General features: G+C 39.7%; 1 protein-coding gene across 4 annotated transcripts in view; it reads left to right on the top strand.

Annotated features, from left to right (window-relative positions):
• Positions 1-16,312, top strand: part of LNPEP (leucyl and cystinyl aminopeptidase) — a 65,527-nt gene that overhangs the window by 21,079 nt on the left and 28,136 nt on the right. For 2 of the 4 annotated variants that reach the window (XM_083817038.1, XM_083817041.1), the window contains exons 2-4: positions 2,058-2,167; positions 5,354-6,194; positions 9,518-9,656. In XM_083817038.1, the coding sequence (XP_083673164.1) occupies positions 5,377-6,194; positions 9,518-9,656 (957 nt within the window). In that variant the 5' untranslated portion in view covers positions 2,058-2,167; positions 5,354-5,376. The remainder of the gene's footprint in view (positions 1-2,057; positions 2,168-5,353; positions 6,195-9,517; positions 9,657-16,312) is intronic. The other 2 variants (XM_083817039.1, XM_083817040.1) reach the window with 1 other exon arrangement.

The following is a 16,312-nucleotide window of genomic DNA, read 5'->3' as shown; positions in this document are numbered from 1 at the left end:
AGAAACAAGATAAGGGACCTTCTTCAGTGTAGTTTGTTCTGATTAATTACACGTATTTCCAGAGGTTGCTTGATTCAAGCAGCACTTACAAAACAGAATACTTGCAAGGGACCTACACAGATCATCAAGTCCAACTGCCTGACCACTTCAGGGCTAACCAAAAGTTAAAGCATATTATTAATGGCATTATCCAAATGCCTCTTGCCTCTTATGGTCATTTCCAACCCTTCAGTCTGGAAAAAGAGAGGTCGTGATGCTTTGTGTCCTTAAGTCATGCCACTTTTTAACACCTAGATACGACTACACTGATCACATTTATATAGTAAGTTATGCATTATGTAGTACATACAGCAAGCTTATTTTATTATTGGCCTGTCGTGTTGTAACTACGTGTGAATTTCATTTGTAAGCATTCTTCTCTCTTTAAAAAAAAGAACAGACTGGGCTTGTTATGGTCCTCTGAATATTGCAGTGTAGAGATCTGTCCCAACAGATTTTCAGGCACCTGTGTTCCAGGACTAAAAAAACCTTTTCATGAACAGCTGTTTTGAGAAAATGTCTGTTCTCTTTCATCTTGAAGTATAATAGGATTGCTTTTCTGGATTAGTCTATCACATTTAAGTTTTAACCTTGCATCTGCTCTCTGGATTGCTTCTAAACCACAAGTATTCCTATTTTTTTCTCCTATATGTGATACAGATCACATTGAGGAAGATATTAAAAAACACTACATATAATGAATTTCTGGAAAAATAACGTAAACTCCTTTTTACTTTGGTGTGTTTAAGTTTTTAGTTGCGGCAAGGGGAGCCTTAAGAAACCAGGTCGAGTGTCATTTCATTAGTGCTAACTAGGGAGCAATGTTAGGCCCAGCCCCATGACTTTTGTTTAACCTCCTTGTTCACTGTAAGACCGAGATTATGTTTAGTAAGGGTTTAGATTTTAAGTCACCATGCTGGGATGACAGAACTTTTGTAGTGCATTTCAGCAGCTTGGGTCCATGTTTCCTTAGCTGTGAATTAGTGTGAGCACAGTGCATCTGGTGTACCTACAGCTGATAGGGCAGTGGTTCACTGGAACCATGCTGCTCCTGTATAGGTTAAACTTCCCCAGTCTTGCAATTATTCTTTTTTTTTTTCTGCATTGTAATTAGAAACTGAATTAATCAGCATGAGTCACTGAATTTATGTTTGCCCCTTGACTATACTTGTGTTTGTGTGTAAGACAGCAGGGAAATGTGATGGTTGCAATATTGTTCTTTGGGCTGCTGCGTACTCCTTATGGCTTGTTGCAGTTTAAGAGTACCTTTTTAGTCCTTCTTGTGGGCCTTTTAGCTGACTGTAGTAGCTCATGGGTTTAAATGGAAAGGTCATAACAGTTCAGTCCCCATGATGGATGACTCACACTCTTGTCTTCCTACACTAATCCCTGTGAACCATCAGGAAGCAAACACTCTACAGTTTATCTGAGCATAAATGATTTAAACATATTTGCCATGGTTCCTCTTTGAAAAAGTAGCCTGACTTCTATGCTTCTGTGAACACGTACGTCAGCATTAGTAACAGTCAACATTCTGATATTTTGTCTGCATGCTTTTAAGTGGAGAATAGAAGTCTGGTGATGCCATTGATCTTCATTGCAGTTCTGATCTCATAGCCTGAAATCAAACTGGTAATCTACTGTGACATTTTGCAGCATGGCAGAACAACTGAGGCCTTGGTTGCTTCTAGTGTTTGCCAAAGAAATCCACGGAAATTGGTTTTAACTGTTGTTTCCCTAGAAACTATTCTTAGGTGTTAAAACTATGAATTGCCTTGAAACTAGATTCTATTTTAGTTTTTCTTATTTTCTGATCGGATTTTTCATATAATTATTTTGACCTGATGAATTACTAGTGCTTGCATGCAGGTTTGAAAATTAAGGTAGTTGGCTTTAGAAGAAACTTAACTTGAGAATAATTTCTTCAAAAAGCAAACTGTTCTATGAGCAGCGGAGCTGATGAAGCCTACTTTCTGCCAGATTTATGTTCTTTATCTGTCTCCTCCTTCCTTCTGCAGTGCCTCCCCTGTCTTCTACCTCTTTTGCTGGCCATGCAGCTGCAGCACTTGCCATGGCTGGGGTTGGAGCTGTGTACTGACTGGCTGCTGCCTTTGCAAGTGGTTAAGATGTGAGTCTTAATACCTGCCCTTCCTGTATAGCAGATGTAAATTTGGATGTCTTCTGTGAGCAGTTCTGGGGTGGGGTCGGGTTGGGACTTGAAGGAATTTGGTTATCCTTCAGTCTCCTTTCAAATGGGATTGAAGCTAGCCAGTGGATTTGAAGAGCAACAAGGAACTGCTAGAAAAGCCCTTCTTGTGTAGAATTATAAAAGATCTTCCGTTGCACAATACTTTCTTTCCACTTTTTTTTTCTTTCACTAGTTTGTCTGTATGTTTTCATTTGTAACTTAGCTTTCTGTCCTCTGTGCTCTGCGGGGTCTCCAATTTTCTATACAGAATCACTGAATGGTTCGGGTTGGAAGGGATCTTAAAGACCATCCAGTTCCAACCCCCTGCCACGGGCACGGACACCTCCCACCAGACCAGGTTGTTCAAAACCCCATCCAGCCTGGCCTTGAACACTTCCAGGGATGGGGCATCCACAGCTTCTCTGGGCAATCTGTGCCAGTGCCTTGCCACCCTCAGAGTGAAGAATTTCTTCCTAATATCTCATCTAAACCCATCCTCTTTAAAACTGTTACCCCTTCTCCTGTCACTACACTTGCTGAGTTTGTTTCTTCCTATCTTTCCTGTAGGCCTCCTTTAGGTACTGGAAGGCCTCAATGAGGTCTACATGGAGCCTTCTCTTCTCCAGGCTGAAGAGCCCCAATTCCCTCAGCCTGTCCTCACAGGAGAGGTGCTCCAGCCCTCTGAGCATCCTTCTGGCCCTCCTTTTGATTCATTCCAGCAGGTCCATGTCCTTCTTGTGCTGGGGGCCCCAGAGCTGAACACAGCACTCTCGGTGGGGTCTCATGAGAGCAGAGCAGAGCCGGGGGGAATCACCTCCCTCGCCCTGCTGGTCAAGCTTGTGAGTAAACATGCTCCAGCTCCGAAACAATAATGTTGGACCACTGAACTGAAATCACACCCTAAAGGCTTGCTTGAACAAGAGCACTATAATGAGAAGTTTCTGTCCTCAAGCCCTTTTAGAGGTTGCTTTTACCTAGAGGTTGGAGAAGGTGATCTTTTGAAATCACTTCTAACCTCAGTTGTCCTGTGCCCTTATGATCCTATTCATGGTCACAAAAGTACATTTATGCTGGGACAAGGAGTGAGCAGGTACATCATAATGCCAGCAAATGCCTTGCTTTCATCCATTTCCATGTTGCTTGTTCAATTCACCAGTGCACCTTCCTTCCTCTTACTGTTTTGTATGGGTACGATTTTTGCCCCATTCACACACACACTTTTTTAAGCCTTTAGAGCCCATTTCTGAAGCTATCTGAATACCCTGTCAGTTTGATCTGAAAGAACTGGCAGAAAAGTATCAAGATTGATAAAAAATTATCAGAGGGCTGAAACACCTCTCCTGTGAAGACAGGTTGAGGGAGTTGGGGTTTTTCAGCCTGGAGAAGAGAAGGCTCCGGTGAGACCTTATAGCGGCCTTCCAGTGCCCGAAGGGGGGTCTTACGAGAAAGATGGAGAGTGACTTTTTACCAGGGTCTGTGGTGACAGGACAAGGGGTAATAGCTTTAAACTGAAAGAGGGTAGATTTGAATTGGATATAAGGAAGGAATTTTTCATGATGAGGGTGAGGCACTGTCACAGGCTGCCCAGAGAAGCTGTGGATGCCCCATCCCTGGAGGTGTTCAAGACCAGACTGGATGGGGCTTTGAGCAACCTGGTCTGGTGGGAGGTGTCCCTGCCCATGGCAGGGGGGTTAGCGCCAGGTGATCTTTAAGGTACTTTCCAACCCAAACCATTCTGTGATTCTATGATTAACCTCAAATGTTGAAGGGGACCTTAGCTATATATATATATATATATATGTATAAAAAAAAAATCTTTATTATAGGTGCACTGATGTCCCTCTATATATAGATTGGCAGTAAGTACATTCTTGCCAGAAATTAGTAAAAGCCTTCTAAAACCTTTTCAATAGGTTCTAGATTGAAAGAAAACTTTCTTTCTCATTCTGAAAATGATGTACAGTATTGAGATGTGGTATGATTATTGTTTGGCTAACAATAGACCCCCATGTCTGAAAGAGCTTAGCTTCATATCCAAAGCCGTGCAGTTTGACAAAAGTTTTGCCTACTCCTTTTGAAGCTGTGAAGAGGCACTATTCTAATTAACTAATTTGCAAGAGCCTAAAAAGTTGGTAATGGGATTTCTTGCACTCTTTGGTTGAGAAATCTCTTCCATATAGATAGCTTTTCCATTTGGGTTGTTTTGTTTTCCAGACAGCTCTGTGGTGTCCAGAGAAAAAAGCTATCAACAACAAAACCTATCAACAACCTTTCTGTGTTGTTTACAGTGCTCTGGATGAAATACAGTATGAGGGAAAAAAAAACAACAAAACTCCTAGTTTCTAAGGTTGCAACTTCTGTCTCCACGTCCAATAACCTGTATACAGTTCTTCTCAACAGTGATTTTTCTACTTTTCACTGAGTGGGTTAAGTGAAAGGTAACGTTTTACATAAACAGTTGCAGATGTGCGGAAGTTTGATCAAAATATATCTGCACGTGAAGAATGAAGGTACCTGATGCTGGTAGAATGAAGTCATCAATTTTAACTATAATATTTATATTGCCTTGGGAGATGCATCATTTTTTTGGGTGCTTATTAAAAACAGTAGCCTAAAAAATGTAAAGTGGATATTTTATTTGTATAGCTGCCAGCTCCTTGGCAAATATTCTCCTCTAACAATGACTTAGTAACTAGCATATTTAGAAGCACCTTAAGAACAGTATTGGCTGCCTGTTCTTTACCCTGCAACATAAAAAATATTTCATTGTACCTAATTTAGTTGAATACAAGTAGAGTTATTTGGGGTAGGAGATGTGTAGCCAAGGCAGTGACATTAGTGAACTGGGAATGAAATGTGGTGATCCCAAACTATGGTGCAAGATGTGACTGAGTATGTGCAACGGAAGCATCTTGAAGCCCAGAAGGGAGCAAGATACTGAACCAAAAGGCAGAAAAACTTGGCAAGGTTTATTGAAAACAAGCCCAAGGAAGAAAATTGAAGAGCTCCTGATGATAGTATGTGTGGTAACGGTGTTTCCTGTTCTTTACCTTAATAAACTGTCTTTGAGATATTATAGTAATGCCTTTTGTTTATGACGTAACATACGCTCTTCTCTTTTTTCAGATCAAATTCAGTTACCCAGAAATATGATTGAAAACAGTATGTTTGAGGAAGAGCCCGATGTGGTTGACTTGGCAAAAGAGCCTTGTTTACATCCCCTGGAGCCAGATGAAGTTGAATATGAACCAAGAAGCTCACGGCTCTTGGTGCGTGGCCTTGGGGAGCATGAAATGGATGATGATGAAGAGGATTATGAGTCATCAGCAAAATTGCTGGGAATGTCCTTCATTAACAGAAGCTCAGGCCTCCGGAATAACATGGCTGGCTATAGACAAAGTCCAGACGGATCATGCTCGGTGCCCTCTACAAGGACCATGGTGGTTTGCACTGTTGTTCTTGTGATTGCGATTTCAGTAATAATGGTGATTTATCTTCTTCCCAAATGTACCTTTACCAAAGAAGGCTGCCATAAAAAAAATCGTACAATGGAACTAATATACCCTTTGGCAACCAATGGAAAACTGTTTCCATGGGCAAAAATGAGACTTCCTTCTGATGTTGTACCACTGCATTATGATCTTGAGTTGCAGCCAAACCTTACTACTCTGAAATTTTCAGGATCTGTAAAGATAGTGGTTAATGTTCTCCAGGTAACTAGGAAGATTGTGCTTCACAGCTCAGGACTTAATATCACCAAGGCATCCCTTACTTCAACAGGAGGAAGTCAAGCAAAGCCAGTTGAACTGCTGGAATATCCATTGCATGACCAAATTGCAGTCATGGCTCCTGAGGCTCTCCTTGTAGGACAGAATTATACTGTCAACATAGAATATTCGTCTAATTTATCAGACACCTACTATGGCTTCTACAAAATTTCTTACAAGGATGAGAATTCTAAACAAAGGTATGCACGCAAATATTGCTTCTCTCTTCTGTCATTTCTAGATTATGCTTTAGTAGAAATAACAAGGGTAGCTTTTTCTATTGAATGTTTTGTACAACTGGTTCCTAATGGACAAAGTGAATCTTTAACCTCCTGATGTTTTAAATCTAGAGATTAAAAAAAAAAAACACTTTATTCTTATGTTGCTGACACTTTAAGCAAAGCTCCTAGGGAGATGGAAGTTATCAGCGATTAAAATCAGCAATGCCTGGGAACTGTCCTTCATGGATGAGTTCATTAAGTCAGGGCAGCTTCTTCCTCAGTTTAATGTAATGCTGTATGCTGCTTATAGGTAGTTATAGCATGGCTTTTTTGTGTTGTTGTTGTTTAATTGTTAGTTTCTTTAGTGAGAAATGTCCTTAGCTAGTTGATAGTACCACCAATGTGGAGAATGAGGGCTTTTTACAAAGAAGATTAACGAAAATAGCTACCCACCACCAGCTACTTCAAATGGTCCTTAGCATGATTGTGTACTTAAGATTTTTCGTGCCTTCGTTAACATATAATAGTCCATGCAGATTTTCTAGAAACAGTGGTGCAAAAGAAAGATGAAAAGAGCACTATGGGTAAGTTCACTTGCTGACAGGAAAGTAGATGTGAAGGGCCTACAAAATGGCTGTTAAATGGAATAAACACTTACCAGCTTGTTCTAAGAAATGCTGAGACCTAAACAAAAAAAAAAAGTGAAATGGTACATAAAGGGAAAAGCATGGAAAAGAGAAAAAAAATGTCATCAGCGTTACAAATTCTTTTAACAGCAGAGAATTTGTATGGAAATGCCCCAAATACTTATGAGTAGATTTTGTTTCCTGAAAGGAGAAGGCAAACTTTATAATTAATACCACTGAAGTTGTCCTCTGGAGAAGGGATCACACTGATATTTTACTTATTTTCACTGACTTAAAACAAGACTCTTAGAGTTATTGCTCTGTTTTTATACTTCAAGGAGTCTCACTAAAAAAACATGTGGCAAACTGGTTATAATTTTTTCTTTTTCCAGTGAGATACAATAACTACACTGCTCATGTTTGAATTATTCAAGTCCCTCAAGGGTAGCCATCTTTTAAAATAAAAACTGCTCAGTGTAAAGATGATTTCATAGACTGTTAGGAAGCTGCACAACATGTGAAAGATATATTTCTTATTATTCTGTAAATAAAAAATAGTATATTTCATTTCAGATTCAGCAGGCCTCTCTAGGCACTGACAAGATATTTAAACTAAAACTGATTTATTTTTCAGAAGTTTACTTACCATTTGCTGTTAAAACTCCCCATAGCTAGGTCCTAGTGGATCTGTAACATACTGCTGAAATGTACAAGAAAACAGGTTGTCTGCAGCAGCTGTCTTCAAATATATGCAAGAACTGGTGGAGTATAATTGGGTTCTTGAAGTGATCAGCAGCTGTGGAGTAATGCAGAAACTTTCTCCCCTTCACTCCCATGCGTTTCTGCTGGTCCTTATGTGAGGTTGTCTGGGGGAGTTTCTGTAAGAGATCAAGATTTTGAAGACAGAATTTTGGTTTAAAGCATTTCTGATCTGTTTCAATTTGCCCAGGTCTGATGAAGATGCTTTACTGAGGTACAGAGGTTCAGATATCTAAGGTGGCACACTGTCAATAAGTCTCTTACGCTCAGGAGGAGCCCTTTCATATACTAATACATGATATTGTATGTGTGATGATTAGTGAGAACCTGCTGCTTCCTGGGAAGCTGCTGCTATGGCTCAATCTTCTGACAATATAACAAAAATGCCAAAAGTCTGTGTTGGAATTCTTTAAGTAATAAAAAAAAATCACAAAGGCTGTACATTGCATCAGAAGAACGTAATTACAAGATGAAATGAAGTAGATATAAGTAGCTTATCACAAGCCCTGAAAGACATACAGTTTCATTTCACTCCATATTTCATGGTGATAAGAGTAGAGTCTTGCAGTAAGATTGCAGAAGGCAAAAATAACATCAAGTGTTGTAAATAGCTACTTCTTGAGATTTCATACTTTTTTGTAGTCTGATGTAGTTGAAGCTTTGTCATCTTGCAGTTGCAGTAGTAGAAAGAGCTTGTATGTGGAGAGGAAAAAGAGAATCTTAGTAAGTTTGGAGGATTTTGTCCACCTTTAGTCTAGTGCTACCTGCTTCTGTTCAAAGACAGGATGCTTTAACTTACATATTTTTCAATGAATAGTTTCCAGTAAATTTTACCGATTATCATCATTTCCATTGCCCTACATGCCTCTGTTTCCCAGGGTGTTTGTTGTCTTTGTATGCTTACAGTCAGTGTTTTTAGGAATACAGGCTATTTTGACAACATGATTTTTTAAAAAAATATTAAACAGATTGTATCCTATTTATATTTTTATGCAAAATGGATCGTTGCGAACTTCAGGATTGTGGTTGATGGGAAAGAGAGGACTAAAGTTGAAAGCAGACCAGGAGAATAAATCTTATGAATTGACAGTGACATGCCTCCTCAGAAAAGCTGTAGGTCCAAAATGTTGGAGTCAGAGTAAAATAAAAGACAACCCCCAAAAGCTCCTGGGGAGCTTGGCAGTAGGTTTAAAATAGAAACTGTTTCTTTGGTAAATGGAAGACAAATTGGCGAACTTCATGTTTAGGTTCCAGGGTTGTCCTGGGGGAGCAGAACACAAGTCAGAGATACTCTCTAGAAAAAGCTGTAATTTCTGGAGCTAGTTAATATCAAAACACTTGAGGAGGTCCACAGATGTTTGAGAGGTTCTCTTGTGATATGACTAGTTGTTGTGTTAGAGGCAAGACAGTGCATGAATTTACATCCGCTAGCTAGCAAAGCAAGCAGGAAGACAGCTGAACTGCAAGAGCATCCTCAGCTGAAGGCACAACATTTAGATGGAAAAGCTTCCCTGTTGTTATGTCTGCTGCTGAGGTTTCAAACGTTTTATATGGTTGGCATGTCCACTGATTAAATTTGTCTCCTTTAAGCTTTGTTCCCTCTTTCTGGAAAGATCACTGGTCTGGTGACTGTTCTTTAATTGCATTAATTCAGGTATAGGATAAGAAAACAAGAAACAGCCAAGGAGATTAGTTCTCCAATAGATAAGTTTGGTTGGTTTCAAAAATACTTCTTTATAATCCTAATGAAACATTTATTCTAAATGGACCGACCATATTATCTGCCATTTGGAAAGCTTCTTCCATAGCAAGCAGTTACAAGGTTTGCGGGGAAAGATGACTGTGTACAATCAAACATAAACTGTCATTTATCCTTTTCATAACTCTTAATTTGCCCTTCTCTACTCTCTTCATTAGGTGGTTTGCAGCAACTCAGTTTGAACCTCTGGCAGCAAGGTCTGCTTTTCCATGCTTTGATGAACCAGCATTGAAAGCTACTTTTTTAATCAAGATCAAGAGAGATGAGAAACTTACTGCTCTGTCAAATATGCCAAAGGTACTTACTTTTATACAGGAATTTTAGTAGAGCTATCTCCTAGGTAATCTCTGTAAGTTCTCTGCATTGTGTTTGCTGCATTAATGTTCGGGGGGTAAATTAGAATCATGGGATCATCTAGTTTGGGCCTTGAGAAGATAAACTGTACACTCTGACTTTCTTATAAAACAAATGTCTGTTCCTCAAGGACTTGAGCTAAGTAACTCTGGGGGAGGGGAACGACTGATTAACACACTATATAATATAGGGATGTTACTGTAGTGACAGTTGAATGGCTATAGGAGGGATTCCTGCTCAGGGTAAATGAGTTGTAATCTTGTAGGATTTTGTTGTTGGCTACAACAATCACAAAAGCACTTAAGGTTTTCTTTGGAGGTTTCTGTGTTTGCTGATATTGCACATTTGCAGAAGACTGGAATGTCTTTATCAACAGTTTCTGTATCATTAGTAACTAGGAGCAGTCTCTGTTATGTCTGGTATAGAAGGATGGACTTTTGAGCACGAATGAGGCTCAAAAGTAGGGTGTAAACAGTCTGAACCCCAGAATTCAAATAAGGATCTGAAATTCCTTCAGGTAGATCCTTTCAGTTAAAATCTTCTACAAGCATATCTGAATTTTATGGTGATGCTTGATGCCATTAAGTGTTTGGAGAAACCTTAATAGAAACCTAATTCATTTAGACAGACCATCAAGACTAACTTACTTCCTAGTCTGTATCTGAACTAGGTCCTCTCTCATCAAAAGCATAACCACCTTTTATCACCCAATAGAAACTCATGAATATTGATATTAATCTAACTAATAGTGAAAAAAATTATGCCCTCAGTGTTGGTGAAACATATATGTATACTGTGCCAGTATACATGGATTTCAGGAGGCTGTCAAAGGCTCAGATGCTGGTGTAGCTGCCCCATTTTTTGAAAAGCAAACTGATAATTGTACCTATGTGAAACAGTGTCTTCCTCATACAAAATGAATGTTAATGGATTTGTGGTGATTCTCAACAATTACTTCAATAGGATTCCAGCACCTTGGTTTATATCCAGGTCTAAGAGGACATTATCGGCTGCTCTCTTCACTGAAAGAATCACTATACAAACTGCTTGACAACTCTCCTTTTTTTTTCTGTTTTTGTAAACAAGAAAGGGCGGTTACTTGCTTTCCTCTGCCAGAAGTTGGACAAGTGGTTAAAGTAATTTTCATAAAACAGCTTCTATCATTTTTTATATACAAACTATTGTTTGTCATTGCTGCTTGTGTTTAGATATTGCTGAGCAAATTGCAAATAGTTGCTTGAAATTTATTCTGTTCTTAAGCATACCTTCCACAGATCATGAGTACTGACCAAGAATGTTTGTGTTTGCAACTCTTCTACTGCACCACAGTATCCAAAGTTGGAAGGGACCCACAAGGATCGTCGTGTCCAACTCCTGGCTGCACACAGGACTACCTAAAAATAAGCCCATGTGTCTGAGAGCACTGTCCAAATGCTGCTTGTGCTCCAGCAGAGTTGGTGAAGTGATCACTGCCCTGGGGAGCCTGTCCCAGTGCCCGACCACCCTCTGGGTGCAGAACCTTTCCGTAACACCCAGCCTGACCCTTCCCTGTCCCAGCTCCATGCCGTGCCTCAGGTCCTGTCACTGTCCCCAGAGAGCAGAGCTCAGCGCCTGCCCCTCCGCTCCCCTTGTGAGGGAGCTGCAGGCTGCCATGAGGCCTCCCCTCAGCCTGCTCTGCTCTGGGCTGAACAAACCCAGTCACCTCAGCCACTCCTCATGCATCCCGTCCTCTAGACCTTTCATCATCTTTGTAGCTCTCCTTTGGACGCCCTCTAATAGGTTTATGTTCTCTTTATATTGTGGCACCCAAAACTGCACAGTGTTTGACGTAAGGCTGCACACGCGCAAAGCAGGAAGTATCACTTCTTTTGACCAGCCAGCAATGCCGGGCCTGATGCCCCCCAGGATATGGCTGGCCCTTTTGACTGCCAGGACACACTGCTGACTAACATTCAACTTGCTGTTGACCAAAACCCCCAGGTTCCTTTCTGTGGGGCTGCTCTTCAGCCTCTTATCCCTATTCTGTGCCTATATCCAGGGTTTCCCTTGTCCCAGGTGCAGCATCCAGCACTTGCTCTTGTTAAATTTCATATTGTTGGTGACTGCCCAGCTTTCTAATTTGTGAAGATCTCTCAGTTAGGCCTCTCAACCCTGGAGGGAGTCAACTGCTCCTCCTGGTTTATTTTCACCTTTGAACTTACTTAAACTTACTTACCTTCAAGTTCTGCATCCAAGTCATTAAGGAAAACATTGAAGAGAACCATCCCCAAAATGGAGTCCTGAGGACCCCACTAGTAACTGGCCTCCATCCAGATGTAAACCCTATTTACTTTAATTCTTTAAGCCTAACCAGTCAGCCAATTGTTTATCTATCATATCATGTATTTATCTAGTTGTATGCTGGACATTCTGTCCAGAAGGATACTGTGTGAGACAGCATAGAAGGCCTTGCTAAAATCCCCCCCAAGTCACATCTACTGTCTTCCTCTGGTCAACTAGATGGGTAACTTCACGGTAAAAGGAAATTAAGTTTGTTAAGCAGGACTCTCATGAACAAATGCTGGCTATGACCAATGACTGCATTGTCTTTAAAGTGTTTTTCAGTAACTCCCAGAATGATCATCTCTATAACGCGATAGTTTTCATCTCTGTTAGAATTATCTGGTATACCTATGGCATCAATGAGAGGGCTTAGTTGCCCTCTTGACTGGTAATGACTGGCAGATGAAATGGGGGAAAAACGATGATTAACTCTGCTTCACTGTCATATGTGGTTAGGTATCTAAGGAAAATGGTTGGGGATAATTCAAGATCAAGGATGGTATTTTGGGGGGTTGCTGGGTGCTACTATTTTAGTTTATCTGTCTTTAAGTTCTGTGTTCTCCTTTAACATTTACTTATTTGCTTGACTTTTTGCTTCATTTTGGAAATTTCCCCTATTCAGGAATCTTTAATTCCTCTTTGAAAGTTTGAAAGGAATTACTGGTCTGCTGTCATTTAGTATGTCTGCTAATGCCAGTTGTGGTTGATAATAGATTTCTCCAGAAGGGAAAGCAAGGGCCCTCACTGTAACAGAAGGCATGTTTACTTCCCTTGTTTTTCTCTCACAATGTGTCTGTGCAGCACCTCCATTCTGCTTTCTTCAGTAAATGCTTTGTTCTGTCATTTAATCTAGCCGCTCCATTGACTTCCCTTTCTCTTCTGACTTCACTTAGATTTCATGTCTTTTGTGCAAGGTGTTTGTGCAATATTGTTTGTGCAGGAAGAAGTCACCTGGGAAACTACTGCATTTGTTTGTGGTATTGGGCAAGGCTTCGAAAGTTCAAACTATCTTCTTGTAGATTATGCAAATGGGTCACTTGATGCAGTCAACAGTAAGCATCAGTATGTATAAGCAGGCTTTTCTACCTTCCTGAGAGAATCAGCAGCTGAGCTGCTTGTAGCTGAGGCTCTGTGTTGCTAAGACTTGTGACTTTTGAGCTCAACTGATCCAACCAATATGCCTGAAAATGCAACTCTGTATTTCCTGTTTAGTGAGTTACTGCTTCTTGTCAGAGGATCTTCCTCTAATTAGTCAGACTCCCAGACCTTAAGACATACAATTTAAATCTGGAAAGAATGACAGTTATTTGCCTTCACCTTGCATCTTTCCATAACGCCGGCCTTGCATTGCCAGTCCTGCAAGGTATGTGCCTGTGGCATTTTGCACTGGGGAGGGAGCCGTTCCCCATCTCATTTGTTTCTGCTCAGCTCCAAGCGCTGTTAAGCAGTTGGTAGCTCTTTCTGTGTGTGTGTGCCACAAGTCATCATCCACATGGAGAAAACATACTGATAAGGTGCTTTTACAGTTAGATCATTAATGCATCTTTTTTCTTCCACCTCACTTCAGGACACATTTACATGTAAGTTCCTAGCCTTTCTTACCGCAGTGTCGTATTCATTGCATTGCTCATTTTTCAAGGAGGTAGGAAGCAATTTGAAAAAATGGAGATTTGGGAAATGTGTCCTTTTACTCCTACTTGCAGTGAAAAATGGGTTGGTATTGCACATTTGTATCATCTTAAACGTGGATATTATGGATTTTCCCTATTTATTGCTTTAACTACATACTTAGCGGTTCCTGTACTGCATTGAAAATGTGCGTGCCTTTCCTTGTTCCCAGCATTGTGATCTACATAGAGTCATTCTTCAAGTGATTTTTATGGCACTCCTGCATCTTAAATTCCCTTCTGAATATGTCTCTTGCATCTTTTTGGCATTTTGACTACTGCTCATGTTTGTCATACCACTTGAGTTACCTTCAAATCTGCTGCTGCTGCTTCTGCCTTGAGTACTACATCTCTTCAACTACCTGTGAGTGCCATAGGCAGAAGATTCTGTCCTTTCAAGCTAAGAATTCTCCTCCTCTCCCATCTTGTCAGGCTTTTTCCATCATCTGGTTCTCTGCTTTTTAGTCCACTTCTGTCTTGCTGCATTTGTTCCTGGTATCTGATACTTTTCACTGCACTTCTAGTTTGCCCGCTATTTTTTTCTCTGTACCAATTACTGAGCTTGTTAGAGTGAGAATGTTTTAAGAGCACAGCAGACAAAACATTTCAAAAACTTATCATTTGCATTTTTTCTTGTTTCCATCTCTGTTTTAAAATACGGTTATTACGTTGTTTTTGTGATAAAGATTTGAGAAGGCGTCCTTACGTGAAACAAAGAGAATATCAGAGAAAGACATAAACAGCAGTGAAGTTGTATGTTTAGTGTTGAGAACCAAAGGCAAGTTCTCATGTCTGTTAAGTCAGATTTAATTTGATTTTTATCAAGAAGTTATAAGAACACACAGAGCAAGTGAATTGATAGTTTTGCTAATGGACAGTATCTCTAGAACAATTACTCATTTGTGTTTATACTGCAAACAATATTTTTTCCTCTCTCCTCAACTCGATACCGTGATAACTTGATCCTGTATATTTCCTCATTTGTTGTTATGATATCTAAACTTGCAGTTAGTGGGTTTAGAAGTGGTCCCTTTGGGTTTTGTAACTTGTCAGGAAAGCTTGCTCTCCCATGCTTGTGAATTACAGTAAAATCTTTATTTTTTGTGACTGTACAAAACAAAGAAATTAGACAAGCGTTTCTGTGGAAAAGTATGTTACCTCAAGAACATTCCTGGCATCAATGAGTTCTCTTGTAGCAGTACCAACTTTTATACGCAAACCTTCTTTTTATTGGCATGTTTTTTGTCCCTGATCTTCCAAGTGCTCTAGCACATGCTGAACTCCTACCTATCAGGCTTAGCCTGGATTAGATATTCTGTTAGGTAGCATGGGATCCCAATGCAACACTTCAGGCTAGTGAGCTGATCTGTGTATGCATAAAGAAAGAAATACCAAATGTGGATAAGGTTATCTTGTTGCATAAAGCATATTCCATTGGTGAGATCATTACTAGGATAGGCCCTCTTCTGAAAATAAACACTTAAACAAACTTCTGTTAGGAAAAATAAATAACTGAAATTTCTCCTGTAATAACTGCACGTCTTGGGAACAGGCTGTACTGGATGGAGACAATTAAGATCAGATTCTTTACTCTATCCAGGAGAATATTAAAGGGTGAGCTTCATCGATTTCTATAAATACTTACATTAGCAGGAGATCTCAGGAGCAGGATTTCTCAACTAGTGTGTGCACAGCTAATATGGCAATATTTAATGGCTGACACACATTCAAGCTAGAAGTAAACTGTATGAGTTTTGGGCTTGTGTTTTGTGATTTTTTTTATTTTTATTTTTTAATGAGGATAACTGACTTGAAACAGTTTATTTGCAGCCACAGCAGACACTTTGTCCCCTTAAGTACAGTATCACTTTTTATGATAATGAAGTTGTAGTATATATAAATTTATGAATGTTTTGAAGAAATTCAAGAAAGAAATTCTGTTCGTACATGATGGCCAGACAGGATGATTGTATTGCTCTGCTCAGGATTAAACATATATTCCTCTTTCAGGCTGCCAGTTTATTTTTTGTGACAGTTAAATGTTAGGTCGTTGTTTGGTTTGAGACAGTCTTGTCCAAAGCTAGAGTTATTGTTTCTTTTAAATGCTCATGGTTTCTGGAAACAAACATATTTATGAAGTTTCAGAAGACACATGTACTACTGTCACTGTCTCCAAACCTTTACTATTCTGCATTAGTGATTTTTATACATTTAGCTGTTGTCTTTATGTAATTTCTTTGTGAAGGACTATACAAAGAATTACTTCTAGGTGTAGAGCTTGGATTTCCAGGATTAATATTAAAGAAAAACGTCTGCATTCTTAAGAAGTATTCTTAAGATACACAATGGTATCATACTTCAGAAGGTTGAGTGGGCAGTTACATTTGACAGCGTGTGTTTAAACTGGACATGTTTGTGCTTTGAAGTGAATGAGACCTTAGGTTTTCTTAACTTTTTAAAATGAAATTTCTTCCAATTGGTAGGGGTTAGGCAGAGGAGGAGTCATGCTGTGTGTTTTTTCTTTGTTTATTTAGTATGCTTAGTTCCTGTTCTTGAAGAGATGTCTGGGAAGAGACAAATATTTAATCTGTGCAGTGCCTGTATTCTCAG

Source organism: Anser anser, assembly GCF_964211835.1.
Source record: "Anser anser genome assembly, chromosome: Z".
In the NCBI taxonomy this organism is placed as follows: Eukaryota; Metazoa; Chordata; class Aves; order Anseriformes; family Anatidae; genus Anser; species Anser anser.
This window is presented reverse-complemented; position numbering and strand designations above follow the sequence as displayed.